The sequence below is a fragment of the Hyperolius riggenbachi genome, chromosome 2 (genome assembly GCF_040937935.1).
Source record: "Hyperolius riggenbachi isolate aHypRig1 chromosome 2, aHypRig1.pri, whole genome shotgun sequence".
In the NCBI taxonomy this organism is placed as follows: domain Eukaryota; kingdom Metazoa; phylum Chordata; class Amphibia; order Anura; family Hyperoliidae; genus Hyperolius; species Hyperolius riggenbachi.
This window is the reverse complement of record NC_090647.1, coordinates 237,614,431-237,642,200: the sequence shown is the minus strand read 5'-3', so window position 1 is coordinate 237,642,200 and position 27,770 is coordinate 237,614,431. Positions and strand designations below refer to the sequence as shown.

At 43.4% G+C, this 27,770-nt stretch overlaps 1 protein-coding gene across 1 annotated transcript in view; it reads left to right on the top strand.

Moving 5' to 3' along the window:
* The window catches only part of CFAP47 (cilia and flagella associated protein 47), a 730,879-nt gene that overhangs the window by 25,843 nt on the left and 677,266 nt on the right, over positions 1–27,770 (top strand). The window contains exons 4-5 of the mRNA XM_068268343.1: positions 133–248; positions 18,568–18,706. Coding sequence (XP_068124444.1) covers positions 133–248; positions 18,568–18,706 — 255 coding nt within the window. The remainder of the gene's footprint in view (positions 1–132; positions 249–18,567; positions 18,707–27,770) is intronic.

The following is a 27,770-nucleotide window of genomic DNA, read 5'->3' as shown; positions in this document are numbered from 1 at the left end:
ACTGGCATGATGATAATCATCTCTTATTTCTCACTAGTAATCAGTATGCTGTAGTAATATTGACCACAGTGTTTTACCAATGTAGCCTTTTAATCAAATGAAGTCATTAATGCTGTTGTGATCTTGTTGCAGGTTTGCTCCATCCTGTTACTTAGAAATTGATCCTGAAGTTAATTTTGGGAACGTAATTGCAAACAGCAAAGTAATATATAAGGAGATTGGCATTGCGAATCATGGTTCATCTCCAGGTAATTGACTGTGTTGTATTTATTAGACCACACTAGAGCAATAAATCATGTAAAAGCTTCTTCCTTGTAGATTGTTTATCAATTGGTAGGTATTAAAACATATGGAAACTAAAAACAATGTGCTAATACATTAGTTTACGCAATATCATTGTAGTTTTGTCATATTTTATGAAAATGGTAGCATTGATACAGTTGTTTTGTTACCATGTGATTGATACACTTCACCATGATCACCTTTTCACTACTTATACAAACATGCCAGTTAGGGCTTGTGCAAACTATGCAATGCATATGTTTGTCTTATAGCAACAAAAGGAACCTCCATAACAGCACTGACCCCATTCCATGAACCAAAAGGCATGCAACAGGTATTTCTGAAAATGGCAGACAACAGTGCACAAACATAGGTTTACCACACAGGAAGTACTGGAATAACAGCACTTAGTAATTTTGCAAGATTTGCTCTCTTAACCTCCCTGGCGGTATGATTATTTCCGGATTTTAGGGTCTTTTCAGCACGTTTCAAGCCCGTAAAATCAGGATAACAAATCGTGCTGCCAGAATGCCTGCAGCAGCACTTACCTCCCTGGGATCCAGCACTGCAATTTTACATCTGTCCTCTGGGTGGTGCTGTAAATCTGTGGTGAGATCACTGATGGTGATCTCACCAGAGTAATTCAGAGCCTCGGAGCACAGGAAGGAGAACGGCTACCGATGCCTGGATTCCCTGGGAGGTGAGTAAAATCGCCCTCTGCGCGCTATACTATGCATTGAGCTCCAGGCGGCAGCTACACTCGAGCTTACCGCAAGGGAGGTTAAAGAGGAATGTTCGCGATTATGCTGCGGCCACAGAGCTGGGGGTGGTCTACAGAGGTGGAGGCTGGACTATGGAGGAGATAACCCAGCCTCCAGAAAAAAAGACTGATGTTATTGCGAGACGGTGCAGGGACTTCACCTTATATGGCGTAGCAAGGGCAGAGGGGGTGATTAAAGGAAATTGCAGCTATCATAATTTGTTATAATATGTAAAGTTAGTGTTCCTTGCGTGAACTTTCATTTACACTAGCTCTCGGCTTTAAATATTAGTTTATTTGTTAAGATTCACAAAAAAATGGAAAATAATTTACCTGAGGATGATGGACAGGAGAATATCTGCCAGCTTATAAATGGATCACTTAATTGCCAAGACTTCTACAACACTGAGACAGTATTAGGCATTCCTGAATAGTGGCAGTGGTACATGAGCGGTGCTTTGATTTTACCCACTTCAGAATAAAAAGGAGAAGTTAGTACCATTTGCAGGTCTCACATGCATGTTTGTATACTTTCCAATTACAGTAACAAGCACATTTTAACCGATACACTCATTATTGCCCCCTAGAGATGACTCGTGCAAAATGTTGTGAATGATGCTCAAGTTGAGAGCATCAGTCATTCCTACCTTTGGTCACCCTAAGCTATAGTATGTGGTTATGCCATAAACCTGTAATATAATTGAATCAGCGCGGGTCACAAGTAGGGATGTGATACAATTCCATCATGCTTCACATCTGAGGTATCAGGCCAACAAAAGTGAATCCCAGCACCCAAAAGCAAAAAGGCTTACCAGCCAAAAACAACCCACGTTATAAGGTTGTGTACATAGCATGAGGCTCCCACTGGTCACAGAACTGTTCCAATCTTTAACTGCGTAAAGTCGTCCTCCAGATTGCATCAGTGTAAGATCGATGCTATATCATAACATCATAAAAAAAAAAAAAAAATAAGCATTACTAAGAGTAGACCGCTTTATTAAGGATAAATGAACCATAAAATCATAAAACTCATAAAAAAAGAGTACTCCCATACAGGGCCCAAAGTTATGGGTACCCCAGATTACAATAGCACGTGTATACTGGCCAGTGGTAGGAACAAGGATATGAGGTGTCGCTCGTCTCCTTCCAGACTGGTTTCGCAAACTTGCGTCATCAGTGAATGTCATGAACCTGAATTGTACTAAATGACTGGGCTTTATTAATAATGTTACATGATGTACATACTACTTTTTCTACCTCGCCTGTGATGCTTTACCCCTTGCCCTGGCTTGTCCCCAAAATGTGCTCAACATCTGGGTATGGTAGTCCCACCTTGACGCATATTGCAATGTACTGGTTGGTTTTTGCACCAATACAGAAGCCAAAGAGAAGGTGTGGGTAAGGCCAGCAGTTTGGCTGGATTTGTATTGAACTTCAGGATCCTGGCAGGGTTTAAAGGGAATCTGAAGTGAAAATAAACTTATGATATAATGATTGTAGGTGTAGTATCGATAAGAAATAAAACCTTATTAGCACAGATATGTCTCATATTGCTTCCAGTATAGGAAGAGTTAAGAAACTTAATTTGTGATCTCTACAAAAGAGCTTCTTTGAGCTCTGCAACTTTATAAATCATGGTTAGCACTGTCTTTTGAAGCTCTTATCTCAACTGTGTCTCATTGTTTCTTCTTTGTTTATGGTTTTTCTGCAGAGAAAAGTCACTAGCCTCCTCTGTGAAATAATTTAAAGGGACTCCGAGCTCAAAATAAAAATGAAATCGGTACTCACCTGGGGTTTTCTGCAGCCCAGTGTAGGTTGGGAGGTCCCACGGCGTCCATCTGGCTCTTCTCCCAGGGCCTGGGCAGAAATTGCTCCCCGGCTGCTCCCGGCGACACTGGGCCCGAGTGTCGGGCTCCTTCTGCCTGAAACGTCAAGTCTGTCGTCACCACGCCGGCCGCCTCGCGTCATCACGGAGGCCGGCGTGACAGTACGGCGCATGCGCGATTAAATCGGGCCCAGTGTCGCCGGGAGCCACCGGGTAGCCATTTCTGGCCAGGCCCTGGGTGAAAAGCCAGATGGATGCCGTGGGACCTCCCGACCTACACTGGGCTGCAGAAAGCCCAAGGTGAGTACCGATTTCGTGTTTATTTTGAGCTCGGAATCCCTTTAAAATGCTGAGTGTATTGTGGAAACTGCAATTATTAGAGAATGATGCAATGTTATAAAAAAAAGCGATATACCTGAAATAAAAATGACACTATTTTCCTTCCTACTAATGTTCTATTAATTATCCGTACTATGCAACCAATCCATTATATCATGAGTTTTGGGTTTTTTTTCACTTCAGTGTCACTTTAAAGAAGCCCTTTTCTATGATCCAGCCTCAACACTGGTTTCCATTGATTTATTACACTGTCCTCTATAGATCATCATTCAGATGAATAAATCCTCTATAAGAAGACCAGAAAAAGTAAACCATTAAAAATTCCTAAAGCCAGTGTTTTCAAATAAAACATCTTAAACCTGCTTATGAAGTAAGGTTATTTTGGTAAAATCAGTCTTGTAGTTGCCCAAGACATCCATAAGGTGGCAGCATTGATACTGAAATAAAGCAAGGGCTTGAGATGATTTTGCTAAAGCAGGAATTCATTTGCAGTCTGAAGAACAAAAACAAGGGAGCAGTGCATGCTGGTATTTTTTGGCTTCATCAAGCCTGTTTAATTAAAACGAAAGCAGTGATGAGATCTTGAAAGACTCAAACCACTGCTAGTTTACTGGCCCAAGTGTTCTCTTACCTTGTTTAGCTATCATCTGCTGCACACTTTTTTAAAATGGTTGTTGCCATTAAAATATTACCACTGTTTAATGGAAAATGATGGAGGAATATCTGCATACTGAGGCATATAACAGTATCAGTATTGATGCTCATGTGTTATTGTAAATGTACTGTACAATAGCCAGAATTTGTTATCCTCGTAATTATCCAACCTTACAAAGCACAGCTGCAACAGCTGCAGTACATTCCCCCATGAGTTGTTTTTAATGTTTAATGGAGTTGTGTAATCCTTCCAGCATAGGCGCAGGGAAAAGTCAAATCTGCTTTCCTTCCCACCATACACATGCTTAGATCTCATTAGAAAAAGATGGATGTATATAGAGGCTTCCCATCCCATTCCTGCCTTTTTCTTCTCTCTCTCCTTTCCCCTCTGTCTCTGTCTAAAAGTAAACCTGTCATTAACACACAAATAGTCATCATGCACAGTAACCTACCTAGTGAGATCCTGTGCATACTCCTTGTCTCTCTGCACAGTGATCTCACATGTCTCAAAAGAACCACTAGAATAAATTCAGTGGCATCTCTGTAAAGTCTGAATGAAATTTTTTTTTTTTTTTTTTTTTTTAGCAAACTACGGGAGTTTATCTAAAATTCCACAATCTGCGATTTAGACATTACTATAGTCAATGTGCATCATAACCATTCAGGAACAGTTCATGCGAGGAGAAATAGTTGTTAACTGCAGCTGCTTTTGAGGAGGAAGAGTTCTTTTTCATGAATGGCCATTTTAGTTCTACTGTATTATGAAATGGTCATTGAGGTCCATCTATGTTCCTGGTTCCTGTCTGTCGTGCCACTGTCTCCCCAATTAAAGTCTGCTCCCCACCTGGATTGTGCACTACGGCACATGTGCTGTCCTGGCTATGTGCCTCCCTGATAATGCTCCTGTAGTTGGGAGCTCCTGCGCACGTGTATTTCATAAAGACTTGTAACTGCACATGTGCAGAATTCTCCCATCCATGGTAAGTCAATGGAGGAGGAGTGGGACAGAGACAGTGCATGTGCCGTAGTGCAAGACCCTTTTGGAGTGACAACAGAACTGATGGGACCCTGAAGATGCTGAGGAACCTCAAATGACTACAGGGGGCTGAAAGAAGACCCAGATAAATAAAAGTCTACTTGTTCCCCCTGGTTCAGTTGTATAGTGATCTGTGTGTGTTGGGTTAGCTGGTAGATGTTTCATTATTTGATCACATTTAACTAGTTTGCCCTTTGGTAGTCAAAGTGACTGAACTGCAGCATTCTTCTCATATTCCCATGTATGATTGGCTGCTAACCTGTCAAAAGGCAGTTGAAAAAAACCCAAAAACAAATACAAGTAACTCCAAATTATATGGGACCAAAGTTGTAGCAACAGAGTAGGGTTGTCGCGATATACCGGTATCGCGATATACCGCGGTTTCACATTGCATGGTAATCATGGTATGCAGATTATTGAAATACCGTTTTTTTGATGCTGTCCCCGCCTTCTGCATTATGCCCGCCACCGCGCCGCTATTGCCCAGCTCTCTGTCTCCCTCCATTAGAAAAGCAAGCTCCCAAAGCTTGCTGACTGGTGCCGGATGGTGACGCACAGGACAGGACGTCATGCCGCGGCTGGAGCGCATATGCAGAGTGCTCCTGGCCGCGGCTGGAACGCTCAAGCAGAAAGCTCCCGGCCAGATACGCGGAGCTCACATTACAGCCCTGCAGAGCTTCCTGCTCTAAGGATGAGCGCCGTCCCCTCTCATTCCCGCCCGGCATGTTTGAAAGTGCGTGCCAGGCAGACACCAGCATGAAAGCCAGCAGCGGAGAGTTTATCAGCTGCAGAGACTAAGATGACAGAGCTGCACAGGAGGTGGGGAGAGATGAGCTGTTTCTTCTGCGTGTTCCAGCGACAGAATCAGAGACGCTGAAGCACAGTGGAAGGTCTGCACTATATTTACTGTAGATAAGCAAGCTAAGTTTCTGTGTCTGGCTGCCCTTTTGTTGTCCTGCTTTGCTTTTTTACAACCCATATGCTCCTCTCACCCTCCCTCCTTCTTGTATCCCCCTTTCCAGTGCTTTAACCCTTGCCCTGCTGAACTGGACCACCTGTGGAATCTGACTCTCACACATTTTTCAGCATCTGTCCCTCCTACATTCCTCTATCTGCCTTACTCCCCCCCCCTCTCTCCTTTTCCTCTACCTCCTCTATTTCCAGACACTCTTCCACTTTCTTGCATCTCTCTCTGCTATCTCTTATGCTGGGTACAAATGTTGCGATTTCCCGCTCGATCGGCGGGACCGATCCTGGTCGATCGATTGTTTCCGGCATGTTCGATCGGGTTTCGATTGATACAGCTATCAGTTTTCCATACTTAACATGAGCAAATCGACAGCTGTATCAATCGAGACCCGATCAAACATGTCGGAAATAATCGATCAACCAGGATCGAGCTCGGGATCGAGCGGGAAATCGCAACGTGTGTACCCACTACCCAGCAGTACTGTCCCTACCTGCCTTCTCTCACAGACTGCTGTGTATTTCCCTTCCTTCTCTCTCATTTTCCTCTCTCTGACCTATTAAGTTTATGATGTATTTATTTTATAGTGCTTCAGTAAAGATTTTATAACGTTTATAGTTATGTCACGGATTGCCCTCAGAGGAGCTCACAATCTAATCCTACCATAATCAAAGTCTAATGTGTCTGATCTCTCCCCATGTCACCTGTGACCTGACTACCACCACGGCAGATAAGTTCATTTTAAATAGAACCTGCATTGCCAGCCACAGATCATGCAGGCTCAGGTTAATTGAAATGAGAATTGTGTAATACCGTATACCGTGATACCGTCATACCGTGGTATTTTTTTTGACGGTTATCATACCGTGGATTTTCATACCGTTGCAACCCTACAACAGAGTAGCCATTTTTTCTAGTCTGTGCTTGAAGCAGATAAACTGTCAGTTTCTGCCAGAAGTGCCAGCTTACTTCCTTAATGTACTCCTGACCTGGTCCCCCCCAATATATTTTTATACCATTTTATTTCGGATGCTATGACTTGTGTCAAAGCACAATCCTCCCCCTGTGGCCCCTGTTCTGCTCGGTCTTAATCTTCGACTGAGTAGAATGTCAAATATGTGGCAGTTCTTCCTTCCTTCTGCCCGGCCTTAATTTCGCCCCTCCTGTGTGCAGGCTTGTGTAGTAATTGAGGTTGGAAGCCCGCACAAAGCGCAGCTCCCCTGCGCGCTGTGTGCATTGAATCATATCTTGAACTAAAGAGGCGAGCGGAGTGGGCGGAATTAAGGATGGAAAGAGAGGAGGGGGGACTGCCACTTCCTCCCCGCCCATAATCAATTGCAGAATGGGGGCCACAGGGGGTGCTAAAGGGGGAGGATGGTGCTGTGACATAGTCACAGCACCAGTAATAAAACAGTATTAAAAGTATATTGGGGAGGGGCGATCCAGATCAGGGGTACTTTAAAAAGGAACTGTAACCAAGGATTTAACATCATCCCAATCAGTAGCGAATACTCATTTTCCCATGAGAAATCTTTACCTTTTCTTGAATAGATCATCAGGGGGGTTTGTATGGCTGATATTGTGGTGAAACCCCTCCTACAGTGTGATGTCAGGACCTAGGTCCTGACAGCTTTCTGTCTCTGAGCTTGTTGCATTGTGGGAAATACCAGCTGTTTCCAACTACCAAGCAATCGGTATCTCCCTCTGTGCATATGTCTGCCAGTAGTAAAGATGACTATGTGCAGGCTGATTGTGGCTCAAACAATATGAACAAATTACGTGTTGAATATCAATCATTTCTTGATCTCTCTCTTCTATTTTTAACGTCTCACTTTGCAATGTGTTGATTTAATTTTTTTATTTATTTATTCATTTGTTTGTTTGCGTGTGTGTGCTAAATTCAATTTTAAAACCCTCTTATTGTTGCTGTCTCTCAGTCCTAGTGCAGATATTTTATACCCTTTACCTGAAATTTGGTACCTTATGTACAATAGATATCAAGTGACTTTATTATAAAATAATTAAGAGGACGTAGAGTAAACCCAAGGTGAGAGTGATTTGGAGGCTGCCATATTGGCTTCCTTTTAAACAGTACAAGCTGCCCTGCAACCATGCTGATCTGTTAGGATGCAGTAGTCTGAATAACACCAGAAACAAGCATGCAGCTAATCTTGTCAGATCTTACAAGATTGTCAGAAACCTCAGATTTGCATATGCCTGTTCAGGGTCTATGGCTGAAAGTATTAGAGGCAGAGGATCAGCAGGACAGCTAGGCAACTGGTATTGCTTAAAAGGAAATCATATTGCAGCTTCCATATAACTCTCACCTCTGGTTCAATTTAAATCCTAAACCATCTGCACAATGCTTCCCTACACTTATACTTCGCACCACAGATCAAATTTACTTTTTCCGGGACCAATGCATGACCTCACAAAGTACATAAATAAATAAATAGCAATATTTAGATTAGATTTAGATTGTAAGCTCGCAAGGGCAGGGCTCTCTCCCCCTTTTGTGTCTTGGAAGTCATTATACATTTTTTTCATCATGTTACTTTTTATCACTGTTATTACCAAGCCTGTATTTTGTATTCTGTATTTTGTATCATGTTTGTATTGTCACTAATTATGTATCTTTTATATTGGTGTACACCATTGTCTGTATTATGTACCCATGTTCGTTTCTTACTTTGTACAGCACCACAGAATATGTTGGTGCTTTATAAATTAATAATAATTAAATTAACATTTTGAATACTTATATTTGTATAAATTAATGGTTTTAATATTAGTGGAACATGCATATAACTGCCAGAGCAACATATTACTTTGGTTAATAGTTAGAGAAATAAAATATTGACAAGAACTTGGAACATTATCATTCATTTCTGGCCATTGTTGCTACAGCGTATGAGAGTATCAAAGATGGCATGAAACATCACTGTGAAATGAAATACTAGTATTGAAAGCCACTTGCCAATGTGATACTGTTAAACTGAAACAAAGTAATATGTATGAAGTCTGTTGAGTGCTGTTTTATCTCTAGTGCAGATGTGCAACTAAACTGTCACCAAACAATTGAAAGCAATGGAATTTAAGTTCAGGGCTGTTTGTTATATCACATGCTGAAAGTAATTCTCGCCTCTTGACATCTGCTTGATGATAATTCCAGCCTCCTCAATTAACTGGTGTTTGTACTATCACGTCCACTGCCTGGTAATTAGCAATTATTGCATCCTTGTCAATTCCAGGAAGAAGTACATAAGCAGTGTTGTTCATGTTCCAATGTACTGCCAAGGTGCATTAGGGAAAGAAAAACAAACCGCACTGACATGACATGTTTTAGAATGTGCTTGTTGAATAGGCTGCCATTCATGTGGTGCTGGGGCTTGGCTGTTACAAAGCTGTGCCACCTTCACTTGGGATGGACTTGTGGTTCCTCATTTCATATTCAGCTATGCATAATTTTCCCAGACCCCCATTGCAGGGCTTCTATGCTGGGGAGGCCTGGGAAAGGTTAATATCAATAAGAGCTAGCAGTTGGTGTTAGGCAGAAGTGTAGGAGAGTAAGTGTAAGGGCCCTTTTTGCCGATCATAACAGCACCACAATTGACATTTAAATCATGGAGTTATTTTTCCACTAGTGCAATTTGTTTTTCCCCAAATCGCAATTGTCAGCCTGTGCAATTTATGTTGAGTTTGTGCTCATACCTAACGGATCTCGTCGCAATCATGGCCAAATCAGGGTAGTGGAAAGTGCATTGCAGCATGATTTTGTACGCAATTGTGTTTTCTGGTGGAAAAGGGCCCGAAGGGTTGCACATGCAAAGATAAGTGGCTGTTATGCAGGGGCTTAACGTACACTACCTATTCATTACTGTGTACACACACACACACACACACACACACACACACACACACACACACACACACACACACACACACACACACACACACGTGTGCTGTCTGCACTCAGAGAGAGAGAGTGTGTGTAAGTGCATGCCTGATGTGACACTGAAGCAAGAAAAAAAAACGTATTACAGAATATAATGAATTGTATGTGTAGTACAGATAATTAATATAACGTTAGAAGCAAAGAAGAGTCTCATTTTTATTTTCAGGTATATAGCTTTTCATAACATTGCATCATTCTCTAATATTTGCAGTTTACAAATTACACTTTTTATTTTAACTGATGAAACAGAGCAGAGCTAATGACCCTTTGAGCTAAGAAAAACCTTAACCATTTTAGCCTTTTGGACGTGACTTTCACGTCCAAGAGGCTGCTGCGCGCTCCCACGCACGATCGCATGCGCGCCCCCGTTAGCCCGGAGATCAATGTATGGGAACATTGTTCCTATTCATTGATCTAATTCCCCGGTAGAAAAACCGACGGCTTGTTTTCAGAGGCCGCGGTCTTTCTGGAAAAAAAAAATCACGTCCTCCTTGTAGTTCCTGTGAGCGAGTGTGCTCGCTCACAGGATAGTAAAACAAAACATCTCACTGTGGCCAAATAGTAAAACTACATGCACATGTAATTTTGTCTTTTTGTAATGAAAATATATTTAAAATTTACCGTTCGCCTCCACACTCAAAAAAATACCCAAATAAAATATATGCATATGAAGAGGGTATACAACTAATATTTTTTAAATTATAAGCTTGTAAATCGTGATGGACGCAAAACTAAAAAAATGCACTTTTTATTTCCGAAAAAAATATTGGTGCCGTACATTGTGATAAGGACATGATTTAAATGGTGTAATAACCGGAACAAATGGGCAAATAAAATACGTACTGTATTTTGCGGAATATAAGACGCACTTTTTCTTCCACAAAACTGGGGGGAAAAAGTGGGTGCATTTTATATTTTAAAGGTACGGTATTTTGGCCCCATAACATAATTACCGGATCCTGCCGCTGCGTTGCTCTCCTCCTGCTGTCATCCGAAGCTCCCAGCAGCCGTCATCCGAGGGTCATCCAGCCTTTCCTTCCAGGATCGCCGCTCTTGAATGTCCCAGCCGCTGGATCTTCTTCGCTGCAGTCTCATACGCAGACTGCAGCCTTGTGGTAAACACCCCCTCCAAACATCCTCCATAGTAACAACCTCCTCTTCTTAGTTACAGTGCCTCCTTCTGTGTGACGAGCAGCGCACGTGCGCCTGACGTCATGAGTGACCCCGGCGCACGTGCGCTGCTCGTCACACAGAAGGGGGCACTGTAACTAAGAAGAGGACGCCGTTACTATGGAGGATGTCGGTGGGGCAGCGCGTGTTTACTGCAAGGCTGCAGTCTGCATATGAGACTGCAGTGAAGATCTTGCAGCTGGGACACATTTAAGAGTGGTGATCCTGGAAGGAAAGGCTGGGACCCCTTGGGTGATGGCTGCTGGGATCCCTCGGGTGATGGCTGCTGGGACCCCTCGGGTGATGGCAGTCAGTGGGAGGAGGAGAGGATTGAAGCGACAGGATCAGGTGAGATTCCGCAGGGGTCAGTTAGAAAAGTGTAGTTGTTGGTGGTAGCAGGGGTAAGTGAAGTTTAGCAGGATTTAGTGTACATGGGCAGTGTAGCTTAGCTAGAGATAGTTTAAAGGTCCATAAGACGCCCCTGCACCATAGACGCACATAGATTAATTTTTATTTTTTCCCCCCCCCTGATTTTTGCCCTCTTAATCTAGGTGTGTTTTATATGCCAGAGTGTCTTATATTCTGAAAAATACATTCGGTTTTATTTATGGTAGCATTTATTATTTTAAATCTTTAATGGCCGTGCAGTTAATAAAGGATTTACAGTAGCTAGATTCAAAAAATAGAGTTCTGTTCTTCCTGGTCCCAGCCAAGCCTATCCTGCCACTTCCTCATTGCTGGGGAGACCTCTGCCAGGGTTTGATAGCAGATTTCAGTGTACATAATCAAAATTAATCCTGCAGAGTGAGAACCATCACCAGCTTTTGGCATTCACACCTTTACCAAGTGTTAGTGGCTTACTTTGCTTGCAGTTTTTCAGCACCCTGCAACAGACTTGCATGCTACAGAATGAGTATTTTGCAAATGCTGTCAAACGACGCACGATATTTTAGGTCTGTGAAAGCAAAAGCATCAGTTGTTTGTTGAATACAGTACATTAGCATTGTCTCAGTATGTTGACTTCTAATTAGCTCTTTTTTAATATCATTATTTTGGCAAGCATTATTAGTGATTTTTTTTTTATGTTTTCCATGCTTTACATGTAAACAGTACCGTATGGTATATGTTGTCATTGGGCAGGATTTCAGAGTTCATTTGTATCGCTGGAGCTGTGTATTCTTTGAATCACAGTTTCATTGACATAAAAATTATAATGCTGTCAGCTAACTTACAAAAGCTGTTACTCCTTTGACACAATGGCATTTGAGCTTTCAATCTTCGTGCAGTTCTTGGGGTTACCGCTATTTATACTATATTTCACATTTGGACATTTAATGAACTAATAATAATAATAAAGTTTCTATATGTAGGCAATGGTTGACTGCTCTGACACAGTAAGTGCAGCCAAGCTAAAAATATACACAAAAAAGTAAATGTTTACTGTGTGTGAGAAAGTGAACGATACACTTTAAAGAGAATATGTACTGTCCGATTTGTACAATAAAAAAAAAAAACAATCGAATCATTGTGATCTCCTGGATCTCTCTTTGCCGTTTCCGCCGCTCCCCACCGTGATCCTGGCTTGTAGCCACCCTGGTGGTATGGACGGGCTGAGCAAAAACTTGCAAAAAAACGTTAATGACGAGCTGAGTTTGTCCATGCCGACAGGGTGATTTCCTGTTTCTCTGCCCTGCCGGCTGCATTTTTTTTTTCTCATCAGAGGGATTCCCCAGGATGGCTGGATGCCTGTCTGCACGCTGTAAGTAGCGATCTGTGCTACCCCAGCATGCAGAACAAGCATCCAGCCACCCTAGGAAATCCCTGGGCAGCGGATCGGTGGGCAGAGAATGTGCGGGGGTTCCCCCTTCTATGCGGTGGCTGTGCTGGCAGGGGGATCCCCTTCTGTGCGGGCAGGGGGATCCCCCTTCTGTGCAGTGTGTGGATGGCCTATCCCCCTCCTCCCCCCTCCCCGTCACAGCCCGTTGATTAAATAGATCTACTCACCCAGGGGCTCTCTTCAGCAACAGCTACGGCGCACACCCTCCTCGATCTCAGAAGTCCCGCTCTCTGAACATATACATTACGAGGCTTGGTGACATCACCAATTCTCGTAATGTAACTGTATAGAGAACGAGACTTGGTGATGAAAGAGGAAGTGCAGTTGAAACCGTCGCTGGAGAGAGCTCTCGGGTGAGTAGATCTAGTTACTCAACGGGCTGTCTACCTATAAATCTGGCTAAACACCTGGCTCACTATATACCTGGCTATACATCTGGGTCTTATACTCACCATTGGTGTGCTGATTCCTCGTTGCGTACCTCTGATAGCTTCCCAAGTGCCTTCTTCCATGTCCGTTGGCGGATTTTGCTTCTCCCTCGGCGATCACATGTCCCCCATCAATCGGCATTTATGACACCAAGGTCACACTGCGTCCTCAACCTCTCGCAGCAAACACATATTTTTTTTTTGTATTGAATTCAATACAATAACCTGTATTGAATTCAATATAAAAAAAAATGGTTGCAAATTATTGGAAATTAATTGAAACACTAATTAAAAGCACTGAAATCCTGGGGAAATTGAACGCCAAGGTGGTTAATCACCAGCTTTAGGCATTGTTTACAAACAAAAAACATGGCCGCTAACCAGGAAGTGATGCGTGTGTGTGTGTATATGTGTACGTGTGTAGATAGATCAGGCATGGGCAAACTTGGCCCTCCAGCTGTCAAGGAACTACAAGTCCCACAATGCATTGCAGGAGTCTGACAGCCACAGTCTTGACTCATAAGGGCAAATGCATTGTGGGACTTGTAGTTCTGTAACAGCTGGAGGGCCGAGTTTGCCCATGCCTGAGATAGATAGATAGATAGATATAATATATTTATTTTATAGTCCAGTTTAGAGGGGTCACAGCACGCAGTACACAGTTGTATAAAACAAAAGTCCATTTATTTGCAGCAGTAACATAAACCGCTTTACTTCAGCATAGCTTGGAAAGTAAATGGAAGCTTAGTTCAGCTTTGTAGTCCATAGGTCCATAGCAGTAGTAAAAGTCCAGCTTATACAAATACAGTTCCTTTTCCTTAGGCCAAAACCATACAAACAGCAGTCCAAAGTATGGTTTGGCTTTCAGCAATGTCTCCAAACAGACTTGGCAGGAGCTCAGCAACACACATGCCTTTCCACATCAACTCCACCCAGACTGCATGTGAGCAGTTACTTGTATGCAAATTGTTGGTAGAGTTTCCTCAGCTCCCCCAAAAAACAGGTGTGTACCTGGGCGGAATGGGAAGGACTGCTCTTACTTCTCTCCCATTCCAGGAGTCCGGCCTTGGAAATAAACAGGCAGAAACTGGCTTGCTGCCAAACAATTCCTGGACTCCATTCCAGGCACACATATGGTTCTTAAAGGGACCATAGTCCAAATAGTGGGGAAACATACCTCCCATCCAGCACCCAGCCCCGATTAGTTATATATATATATATATATATATATATATATATATATATATATATATATAATGTTTTTATTACATAGTGAATTATCTGCACTCTAGTCTGGGATTCTCACAGTTTCTCAGCATGTGACAGGCAGCTCCCTTCCCCCCTCAGCCTCACAAACAGCCAAGCTGTCTGTGAGAAATAAACAAAGCACACAGATGCAGGGGGCGTGCATAACTTGTATTCATTACTACAGAGACAACCCATTCCTCCCTGGGTCGACAAAGCTTGACAAAGAAAAGATTACATATATTAGAAAGACAGTGCAACTAGAAAAGGCTGCAGTAATCCAGACCACATTGGAAAAGTTATAGGAACTTATATTATAGAAGAAATAAGGCTGAAAATTTGGTTAGAGTCTCTTAAAATTACTGTTTACCAATTGTTTTGCTATTTAATTGAACTAGTCTTAAATAAACATTATAATATGCATTCCCACCATGAAAACCTTTAGGGTAAAGTACCTGAAATCTTGAACATTTGCACATCTAGAATGTATCCATTGGAAACCCAGAGTAAACAACAATCATATAGCTAGAGATGAGCCGAAATTTTCGAAATTTCGAACTGCTTTTATTACGAATGCGAAATTTAACATTACGACCCAAATTCGTAATTTCGTAATTAATTTTCAAATCGTAATTTACAATTTCGTAATCGAAATTTCACTCCCGTAATGACGAATTTCGTGTCTCCAACCGAAATTTTACTTTTTCAGGTTTGTAAGGGTTTCTATCCCTCTAGATGCCTAAAATGAATAGCACAGCCAGCCAGCTCCTCCTCCTCCTCCTCCTCCTCCTCCTCCTCCTCCTCCTCCTCCTCCTCCTCCTCTCTCTCTCTCTCTCTCTCTCTCTCCAGAGATCTGTAGTATTTCAAAACCATACTCACATTCATGACATGTCCAGGGATCAAACCCAGGCCAACCACATGGAAGACAGCTATGCTCACCACCATACCACCAAACACACACTAAATAAACTGCTAACCTAAATCTTACTTGTAGACAGTCATATGAGACACATGCTGGGTGCAGGGCTTTGTGATTGGACCATGCGATAGAGTGAGGTGCAAAAATGAAATCATGCCTAGCAGAGGATGGTTTCACAGTGCTAAATGCTAGGCTGGCTGTGGTGCAATTGGTTAGTGTGTCTGGCTGGTAACAGCAAGGTTACAGGTTCAATTCCATCCAGGCATGTCTTTTCCTTTTGCGTTCAACAGTTGTCCAAACAGAGCCAACAGAGCCCCAGATAGCCATGTAGAGTTAGGTCACAGCTAGCCTGGCTGTGGTGCAATTGGTTAGTGTGTCTGGCTGGTAACAGCAAGGTTACAGGTTCGATTCCATCCAGGCATGTCTTTTCCTTTTGAGTTCAACAGTTGTCCAAACACCGAGCACAAAGTTTTGCATGCGTAAAGTTTTACGCACGCAAAATACCCCATGGGGTTCAATGGCGCAGCGCGCGCACGCAAAAGGAAAAGACATGCCTGGATGGAATCAAACCTGTAACCTTGCTGTTACCAGCCAGACACACTAACCAATTGCACCACAGCCAGGCTAGCTGTGACCTAACTCTACATGGCTATCTGGGGCTCTGTTGGCTCTGTTTGGACAACTGTTGAACGCAAAAGGAAAAGACATGCCTGGATGGAATCGAACCTGTAACCTTGCTGTTACCAGCCAGACACACTAACCAATTGCACCACAGCCAGGCTAGCTGTGACCTAACTCTACATGGCTATCTGGGGCTCTGTTGGCTCTGTTTGGACAACTGTTGAACGCAAAAGGAAAAGACATGCCTGGATGGAATCGAACCTGTAACCTTGCTGTTACCAGCCAGACACACTAACCAATTGCACCACAGCCAGGCTAGCTGTGACCTAACTCTACATGGCTATCTGGGGCTCTGTTGGCTCTGTTTGGACAACTGTTGAACGCAAAAGGAAAAGACATGCCTGGATGGAATTGAACCTGTAACCTTGCTGTTACCAGCCAGACACACTAACCAATTGCACCACAGCCAGCCTAGCATTTAGCACTGTGAAACCATCCTCTGCTAGGCATGATTTCATTTTTGCACCTCACTCTATCGCATGGTCCAATCACAAAGCCCTGCACCCAGCATGTGTCTCATATGACTGTCTACAAGTAAGATTTAGGTTAGCAGTTTATTTAGTGTGTGTTTGGTGGTATGGTGGTGAGCATAGCTGTCTTCCATGTGGTTGGCCTGGGTTTGATCCCTGGACATGTCATGAATGTGAGTATGGTTTTGAAATACTACAGATCTCTGGAGAGAGAGAGAGAGAGAGAGAGAGAGAGAGAGAGAGAGAGAGAGAGAGAGAGAGAGAGAGAGAGAGAGAGAGAGAGAGAGGAGGAGGAGGAGGAGGAGGAGGAGGTTTTAGAGGTTTGCATAATGATAATAGTACATCAGTACTTGGCTATCGTAACGTTGTATGTGATAATAATAAAATGACGAAAATCTAATCAACCATACTTTGCAAATAAGTCTTTTACTCTTCTAAACTTGTTTTTATTATTGCATGCTAAACACTTTTTTTTTATTGCATACTAAACGTAGTGTATGTTTATAACAGGCTATCATTTTGGCACCAGATGATGCCAATTAGAATATTTGAAAAATGTGCTGTTTTACCGATTATTCTGCTATTTACTTGACAACTGTACTATCATTGGAGTTTTTAATGCTGTTCCCCATCAATCGTTTTTTTCCTGAATAATGTCTTTGCTAATGCCTAACCCTGTCTTCTCCTTCAATGTAAACCCCTTCCCCTAATTTCCATTGTTTGACCTCTAATCCTAACTCCTTCTATGTTCACCATAGCAAAACCCTCCCTAAATGCCTCCACCCTGATCTCCTAATTTCATACCAACGATTAAACGTAACCTTCTGCTACTTATTCTTTAGTACTGATAAAACAATGCCTAGCCTTAACCTGTAACCCTAGCCGATACTCTCCTTCTGTGGTCTTCTTCTTCTAGTGCTTGGTTCGGCTGGTTTTCATATGGCTAAATACAGGTAGCTAACACAATTGGCAATTCTTGCAGTTTTCTCTGGCTGCCTTCTACATAGCTGACCAAACTATCTTTTAGTCAAGTTATTCAAAACATAACAGCTAAAGGATCAGAATTATGCTAGTCGTACACCAATTATTATTGGCTTTTTCTGCAAAAAATTGATTATGCCTATGTTTAAAATTGATCATGAAATAGCAGTTGACAACATAACATTCCACAATTTTATCTGGATGTGAATGTAACTGGCCTGCAAAGCAGTACAAAACTATGCAGCTGTTGGTTCCCCCACTATATCCTTAACAGGCCCACTGATAAAAATGTACCACCAATGAACCACTTTTTTGATTAATTGTTAAACTGTATTTCTCCACAAGATGAAGGTCAGTAGATCACTGGCAGATTCAATAAGTGACAGAAGCTGTTGGCCAATATACAAGCGTTTACTACTGTTTAAGAAACACATTACAGAATCACTTTAAAATGACAACTGATAAAAATTTAACATAGCAGTCAACATCAGGTTAGCCACTTCTCCACTGAAATGTATGAGTATTTATGGAAGAGTTTGTGATAGATGTTTGAAGGCACCATCTTCAAACCCCCAAGCAGTTGGAAGGGGTTGGATAGTGGCAGTTTACATGTGCATGTACTCAGGATTGCGAACGTGAATGTGATCCAAGGACTCCAGATTACATCAGACATTTTTGTATGTAGTGGAATACTTGACAACCACTTAATTCAAATCCGGTCAAGCTTTTGGCTTATCGGCTCGCCTCCTCTTTTCAAGCCTAATGGTCTTTGCTGCCAAGAATGAAAAAAGTTTTGGTGTGTGTTGCTTGTTTCATTATTGCTTGCTGTTATATGCTCTGTATGAGGTAACTTACTAAGCCATGTAAGCTCACCTCTGTAAGAGTACTTTGTTTGTTTTCAGAGATTTGCATTGGTTTAATGTTTTCCAGGAAATCATTATGATGTATAAAGCACCAATACTATATAATTATAATATTCCTTCACATTGTTATTTTGATGCTTTTTAAATCTTATTAGGTACTTTCAAAATTAAATACAGTGGAAGCAAGCCCATTACTATAACCCCAAGCAGTGGAATAGTGGATCCAAGGACAAAGCAGTTCATAAAATTGGAACTCTGTGCAGATACTCCAACCAACATACAGGAAACGGCTAAGTAAGTGAGCAAATATTAACATTTAACTTTATAAAGATTCATAGCATTAATGCACTATCCATACACAACTGTACCTCTCTGCCCCAGACCTTAACTCCCTCCTTAAACGTGTTCCTGACTGCTTGTCTGCTATATCCTCCTTCATGTCCTCTCGCTTCCTAAAACTTAACATGAGTAAAACGGAACTAATAATTTTTCCACCGTCTCTGTCCACCTCCCTGCCTGAAGTAACAATAAATGTTAATAACACTCCCATAACTTCAGTTCCCAAAGCTCGGTGCTTGGGGGTGATATTCGATTCATCTCTCTCTTTTATTCCTCATGTTCACTCCATAACCAGCTCCTGCCATCTCCAACTCAAAAACATATCTCGCATCCGTCCCTTTCTCACTCAAGACACAACTAAAATGTTAATACATGCTCTCATAATTTCTCGTCTGGACTACTGCAACGTACTACTTTGTGGACTACCGTCTAACAAACTGGCCCCGCTCCAGTCAGTACTGAACTCAGCTGCTCGTCTCATTCATCTCTCTTCTCGATCTTCCTCTGCCGACCCTCTTTGTCAAGCTCTTCACTGGCTGCCAATTAACCAGAGGATTCAGTTCAAACTCCTAACCCTAACCTACAAAGCTCTCCACGATCTCTCCCCCCGGTACATACCCTCATTAATCTCCAGATACAAACCCAATCGCAATCTCAGATCGGCACATGATCTTCTGTTGTCCTTGTAATGATCGCTGCTGCAGCAGCTATTGCTGGAAGTAGTGCTGCAGCTCAGGCAGTTCTGATCTATTTCCATGCAAGTTGCATAGCTTTGTCTGTCTTTCCCTGCTGTCAGCTTGTGACTGATTATCATTCACCTGTGTGGGAATCTGCATGTCTGCTCCCATTGGATGACCTCAGTATAAAGATCTGCTTCCTGCAGGGTTTCCTTGGGTTTTCATAGCTTCAGCTTAAGCCTGCCTTGCTGTCGCTTTAGCCCCCGATCGTGTTTCTTGTTAAAGATACTTTGCTGGTCTTTGCATCATATATTGGTTCATTGCCAATATATATGCATACCAGCACGTTTATTATTTTCCTTGTATTTGTGTTACGTGATACATCAGTGTCGCTGATGTATACGTACACGAACTGTTTATATCCTGTGTTCAGTTAGTCAGTTTTCCAGCACGTTTTGGTAGTTTGCGCGTACCGTGAACACCCGTGCTGAGCTAGTTATCCTGTTCCTGTTCCTGTTTGTGGATTGCGTTCATCTCTGCGAAGAGATAACGAATCCTTCTGAATCCTGTTCTGTTACTGTTTGTGGATTGCGTTCATCTCTGCGAAGGGATAACGAATCCTTCTGAATCCTGTTCTGTTACCGTTTGTGGATTGCGTTCATCTCTGCGAAGAGATAGCGAATCCTTCTGAGTCCTGTTCCCTGTATTACTCTAGTCCTAGTCAGCGTTCCTGCTTATGTCATATATCGGTTCATTGCCGATATATACATATGTTAGTCAGACGTTACAAATAGTTTCATTGATAGCTGTAATTGTAATACGCTAGGAAAACATACTTATTGTATATTTATCTGTGTTACGTTTATCTATCTTAATCCTGCTATTTTCTGACTGTCCTGTCCTGTCTTTGTGAGGCACGCCATCGCCGCAGCGCATTGGCTGCCTCATTCCAGTCTGTCTGGTTTTGGACGCTTGCTGTCGCTAAGTAGCCGCTAGCTAGCAAGCGTTCATTCTGTCTACCTGTCCTGATCTCCTCAGTTCTGGTTTGTGCGCTCAGCGCTACTTTGCGCTGAGACGTTATTACGAAAGCATTGTTTGTGGCTGTCAGATCTGCACCGGCTCTGTGCGCCACAATCTCCTATTGGAGTCAGTCCTCCCCTCCACTATACTAGGGATAGCCTGTTTCCTGGTGCTAGTGTGTGTACCTCCTCCACGTCAGCTCATGCGTTGCATGCTGACTGTGGAGAATACACCACCAAGCCTTACATTATGAAAACCCCATTACCAATCCCCATTGTGGGGGGGATTCCCAGAAAGTATGACACTGTTAATTATGGTTCCTGTTCCTTTAAGAAATTTGAAGAACTTAGCTCTGAAACAGAAAATGAGTTTTTCTCTGAATGTGCCAGGTTCCTGACCAATCCTGATCTCCAAGCGACTCCTGTTTCAACCTGGGCACTCCAACTAAGTTATATTTTGTTTAAAGAGGAGGCTGAAGCACTGCTTACCTCAGTTGGTGTTGCAGTAATATTCACTTGTCTAGCAGCTGTTTTGGAATTACAGTCTGCTCTAATAAAACTTGATGAGTTTCTGCCCAGCAAAGCAGAAGCCATTGAAATATTGTCCTCGTCAGCAAGTGTGTCAGATACCTTGTCCTGTACACAGTCTGATTTAACCAATGTTGTTGAGTCCCTCTCCAGTGTTGTAACAGCCGAGGAACTCCAGCCCTGTCCTCTGAATGTTTCAGAAGTCTTGCCCTGTAACATGGATAATTCTGATTCTCTGGTCAAAATAATAGAAATCTCAGAATTTCAGTCCGGTCTGATGAGTGTTCCTGAAACCCAGCCCTGTATCCTGAAAGATTCTGGTTCTCTGGCCGCTGTGGCAGAGGTTCCAGAGTCCCCTTCCTGTCCAGGGAATTCCTCAGTTTTGCCTAGTCCAGTGGGGGCTGCTGCAATACTGACTTGTTCTGCAGCGCCTCATGAGCTCCAATCCAGTGTATTAAATGAGTCTCTGTCCAGTCCAGAGGTAGTTGTGGAGTCCCTGTCTGGTTCAGTGCATACATCAGAAGATTTGTCCTGTCTTGTTAGTGCCCCTGAATCTGATTTGTTACTGACTTTGCTGGAATCAGCGACATCTAAGTCTGATCCAGCATTCTCGTGTAAAAGTCCAGTAGTTGCGAAGTTTAGTCATGATGATTTTTTTTTGGCCAGTCCTGGTTTTGGTCCTGTCTTGGCTGACCCTGAGGCTCACAGTTCCTTGACATGCCCAGAGGTTTCTCTTGTGCCGGTGTGCCCAGATGTTCTTTGTGTGCCAGAATGCCCAAGTGTGTCTAAGGTGTTAGCGTGCTCTGATGCTTCCTTAGTGGGAACACGTTCTGATATTGCCAGTCTGCCTGCATGCCCAGAGATGGTTCTGGTCCCTGAAAGCCCTGATATTGATGTTTGTCCTTGTGGCCCTGACTCGGGAATTGCCCTAGGTTCCATAGGGGTTCTTGATAGTTCTCCATGTGAGCCTAAGGGGCATTCTGACCTATGGGGATCTCTTTGGAGCTTCAAGGTGTTCTGGGAGGTCTCTGAGAAAACTTGTCCTGGTGCCTTGGACTGGTTCAACAGTGGGTTTTGTGTTGGTAAAGACAGTACCGGTGGGCATTGCAAAGGCTTTGGCGTTTCTGAACTGTTCCTGGAAGGCGGTGGGTATCGCTCAGGGAGTTTCGGAGGGCTTTCTTCTGGAAATCATGGTTCTGATGGGTGTCACACTGGGGCTTGTAGTACTGATGGGCATGGTTCTGTAGGTTCTGGTTCTGATGGGTCCAGTCTTGTGGGGACTGATTCTGGAATTCGGTCTTGCCGGGCTGTCCCGGTCATCATGAATTATCAGTCAGACTGTTTTGTTGGAAATTTCAGTTTTGAAAAGCGTCTGGAATCCACTTTTAAAGGCGGGGGTACTGTAATGATCGCTGCTGCAGCAGCTATTGCTGGAAGTAGTGCTGCAGCTCAGGCAGTTCTGATCTATTTCCATGCAAGTTGCATAGCTTTGTCTGTCTTTCCCTGCTGTCAGCTTGTGACTGATTATCATTCACCTGTGTGGGAATCTGCATGTCTGCTCCCATTGGATGACCTCAGTATAAAGATCTGCTTCCTGCAGGGTTTCCTTGGGTTTTCATAGCTTCAGCTTAAGCCTGCCTTGCTGTCGCTTTAGCCCCCGATCGTGTTTCTTGTTAAAGATACTTTGCTGGTCTTTGCATCATATATTGGTTCATTGCCAATATATATGCATACCAGCACGTTTATTATTTTCCTTGTATTTGTGTTACGTGATACATCAGTGTCGCTGATGTATACGTACACGAACTGTTTATATCCTGTGTTCAGTTAGTCAGTTTTCCAGCACGTTTTGGTAGTTTGCGCGTACCGTGAACACCCGTGCTGAGCTAGTTATCCTGTTCCTGTTCCTGTTTGTGGATTGCGTTCATCTCTGCGAAGAGATAACGAATCCTTCTGAATCCTGTTCTGTTACTGTTTGTGGATTGCGTTCATCTCTGCGAAGGGATAACGAATCCTTCTGAATCCTGTTCTGTTACCGTTTGTGGATTGCGTTCATCTCTGCGAAGAGATAGCGAATCCTTCTGAGTCCTGTTCCCTGTGTTACTCCATTCCTAGTCAGCGTTCCTGCTTATGTCATATATCGGTTCATTGCCGATATATACATATGTTAGTCAGACGTTACAAATAGTTTCATTGATAGCTGTAATTGTAATACGCTAGGAAAACATACTTATTGTATATTTATCTGTGTTACGTTTATCTATCTTAATCCTGCTATTTTCTGACTGTCCTGTCCTGTCTTTGTGAGGCACGCCATCGCCGCAGCGCATTGGCTGCCTCATTCCAGTCTGTCTGGTTTTGGACGCTTGCTGTCGCTAAGTAGCCGCTAGCTAGCAAGCGTTCATTCTGTCTACCTGTCCTGATCTCCTCAGTTCTGGTTTGTGCGCTCAGCGCTACTTTGCGCTGAGACGTTATTACGAAAGCATTGTTTGTGGCTGTCAGATCTGCACCGGCTCTGTGCGCCACAATCTCCTATTGGAGTCAGTCCTCCCCTCCACTATACTAGGGATAGCCTGTTTCCTGGTGCTAGTGTGTGTACCTCCTCCACGTCAGCTCATGCGTTGCATGCTGACTGTGGAGAATACACCACCAAGCCTTACAGTCCTCCTCTAGAATCAACTCCTCACATTCACGTTTACAAGACTTCGCACGCGCTTCACCCCTCCTCTGGAATGCCCTCCCACAACACATCCGTCACTCGCCAACCTTTGCTACCTTTAAACGCTCTCTAAAAACACACTTGTTCCGACAAGCATATGCTCTACCTTAGGCCACTTCCCTTTGTACTAAGACCAAATTGCACTCCTACTAGGTATCCTAAAACACAAAGCCTCTATATATTTGCTGCATACTACCCCTCCTCTTGTTTCCCCCCATTCCCTTTAGATTGTAAGCTCGCAAGGGCAGGGCTCTCTCCCCCTTTTGTGTCTTGGTAACCATTATACATTTTATTCATCCTGTTAATTTTATCACTGTCATTACCAATTCAATAATTTGTATTTTGTATCATTCTTTGTATTTTGTCACTGATTATGTATCTTGTATATTGGTGTACACCATTGTCTGTATTATTATGTACCCCATGTTTGTTTCTTACTTTGTACAGCGCCACGGAATAAGTTGGCGCTTTATAAATCAATAATAATAATAATAATAATAATAATGCACTTCTCTAGCTCTAAACCTTATTTCAAGCCTAACGATACCCTTACCCTTACAACAACATTTAACAAAGCAGCTGCATTTCATTTATTGAAGGTTGCAATATTTGGTATTTGCAGCGTGAGAACTAAAAGCCAGATAAGTACCCTGGAGTTAACTGAATGTTGACGATTTATAAAAGGAATTTTAGATATAAGTTTTAGGACATGCCTAATGGCCGTTTCTAGGAGACGAAACGGCCATCAGGCATGTCCCACCTAGTACTCACCATCTCCAAGCCTCAATGATTGATCCTTTTATCTGCATAACCACAGATGAATGTGTAGCTTAAATGCATACTGTGCACAGGGCCGGTTTAAGCAACAATGGGGTCCCAGGGCAAAATAAACCTGGGGGGCCCCCCAACAGATACCCCGGAACAAAAATCGGCATTACGGGACCTTTTTTACAGCTGGTATAGTCAGGGTGTGAAGCCCCAATCGGTCGGAGCTCCACATTCTGGCTATCCCAGCCTGCATGGGGGACAAGGGGTTAAAAAGTTTCAGGAGGGGGGACCCCACATAATTTTTTATTTAAAAAAATTCCCACACTCTAAACATTAAAAAAAAAATTGGGAAAATAGGAAAAAATGCCAGGGATCTTCATACAGCCATATTGCGGCTGTATAGCGATCCCTGGCCAAAGCGCTGCGGCTGCGTATGGACCCCCTGGAAACCCTGTCAGGAAATGTATTGCTCTTTGTTTTGATACATGTAAAATAACACTACGGTTAGGTTTGCTACTAAAAGTAACATTTACCGCATTTAAAAGTATACTTTTTTCCTTTGAAACTTTAAAATCAATTTTCTCAAAAACTATAAGGTCTTTTTGAAAAATTGTTTTTTCCTCTTATTCCCAATGATCTTCTTAACATATCCTGCAAATGTAGGGTTTCTAGCACTTAAGGTGGATTTGCTATTAACCTTTAAATTCGGCGGTTTTTAAATGTGATTTTTTTTTTTCCTTTGAAACTTTAAAATTGATTTTCTCAAAAACTATAAGGTCATTTTGAAAATTTTATTTTCCTCTTGTAGCCACTGGGGGCCCCTACAAGCTCTGGGGCCCAGGGGCAATTGCCCCTTTGCCTCTATGGTAGCGCTGGCCCTGACTGTGCAACAATAAATGGTGAAAGCAGTGTTGGATTTCTAGCTCTGTCTGCTGTCAATTGAACCTTTTAAAGCGGAATATAACCCTGCATTTCAACTTTGCTCTAAAACATTATTTACAGCATATTATATGCAACCAGCTATTTTTTTTTACTAGACCAGCATTGGAAGGGTTACACACAGAGCTTTATTCTTTCAAATAGTAAAATAACGGTAATATTTACCCATATTTTGCTATGACCTAACACCTCCCTACTCTTACACAAAACCCTCCTCTGTGGTGCCCAACACTTAATCTCCTCCATGAGGGCACCTAATACTTAACCTCCTCCCTAGTGGTGTCTTAGGCTAGTTTCACACCTATTAGTAGTTGTGCTATGCAGTGCAAGCACTGCATCGCACCACAGAAACCAGCCTTCATTTGACCCTGCGCCATCGTGTGGCAACAGGATCATATGCCTATGCTCGCCCCCAGCTGGTGATTGGCAGGAAGTACGTCACTGAGACTCCTGTCCGTTTGCGCATGCGCGCCACATCACACCACACTTCTGTCGTTAACACATCACCCATTGACTTGCATTTTTGCATAATCTGTTCGGTAGGCACGGATCACGTGGCAATGCGCTGCAAACTTTGCGTCGGGAATGCAACGATTTGGATACTTCTGGCGGACCATGTCCCATCACGTGAAGTGTGAAAATGTCAGGGTCATGCGGCAATGATCTCACCTGGTCTGGGGGTCCTTGAGGTATCCTCCGTGCAGCCGTGCCGGATTGCTGCGGGGGAATCGGAGCGCCGTGGTTTGCCGCGGGTCGCACTTCCGGGTCGGGCTCTGGGCGGAAGCATCTGTTTGTGCGCATGCGTCTTTGGCGATGGTTTGGTCTCTGTTGCCAGGAGATGCGTGCAGAACTGGGCGGAAGCGGCGTCTGGCATGTTGTACGCGTGCGCGGCGGCAGGCGTACGTGATGACGCATGCATGGCGCCAAAGTCAATCCCAGAGCCGGCCCCCCTGCAGTATAAAAGGCAGCTGTTCACAGCACTCTGCGCTGATCTGTCTGTCAGCTAGTGTGTCTGTTCGCCAGTCCTGTTGTGTATTGTCTGATCTCCTGTTGCTGACCCGGATTGTCCTGACTACTCTTGATCTCCACTCCTCTGGTTTGACCTCGGCTTGTTTCTAGACCTCCCTGTCTGCTGCCAGCCCTGACCCGGATTATTACCCGTCTTGACCCTTTGCTGCCTGCCTCTGACCCGGATTGCCTAAACGTTCTGCAACTGTGCTGCCTGCCTCTGACCCGGATTGCCTAAACGTTCTGCAACTGTGCTGCCTGCCTCTGACCCGGATTGCCTAAACGTTCTGCAACTGTGCTGCCTGCCTCTGACCCGGATTGCCTAAACGTTCTGCAACTGTGCTGCCTGCCTCTGACCCGTATTGCCTAAACGTTCTGCAACTGTGCTGCCTGCCTCCGACCCGGATTGTTTAACCACTACATCCTCCTTTTATCTGCCACTCGGAGACATTTCAAGACTCACCTCCACATCGGGGTGTCCCCTGTTCTCCTATCCACTGTCGGGGAATTCTGGAGTGCAACCTGGTGAACAATAGGCAGCTGAAAGTCCATCGTCCCTTGCGGGGCGCTCTGGTGAACACCCGTGGGCACTTAGACTCTGCACTCTCAGGGTTCTCTCACCTCAGTGGAGTGGTCAACAGCGCACCACCGTAACAGAAAATCTCCATAGACTTACATGGAGCTTGTGGCGGGAATGTGGCAGGGAAGCGTAACCGCAGTGCACTAGTGAAAAAAGGGCCTAACCTTTCACCCCCTTCCTCGAGGTGCCTAACCCTTAACCAGCCCCTGGTGGGCAACTGTCCTAACCCTCCCCCCCCCCCAAATGCTTCCTGTGTGGTTGCGTTATTTATAGATGCAATTTGCATAGTGGGCACACTTTAAACAGGACGCCCCTTGCACCCTTTTCAACTGCTCCGATGATGGTTGCATTGTTTGGTGCTGAGGATAAACTCTGTGGCCACAATAAAGCTGTCTAAACCTCTGGAGTTCAACAACATTTACAGCCCATCTCCTTTTAGTTATGTTTCCACCCTTTATGATTAGAATAATAATTACAGTTTCCTAAACCTTTGCTTATTTTTTTCCCTTTACGGTTTCACAAGCATTGTTATTCTTTTTGTCATGTCTAGCAGTAATAATAAATAGGATTGTGAAGGTGACAAAGAAAAAGCCCTGTTGGTTTGTAATAACTGAATAGACTTTCCACAATAGTAAGAATAAATTATGCCTTTGGTTGGCTGAATTGAAACATCACAATTTCTGCAATTGTACCTTCGCTCCTAATCCCCATGTTTGCCTTTTTTTTTTCCACATATTTCCTTGGGTTGTGTACGATTGTACTGTGCACATATATCACTTTA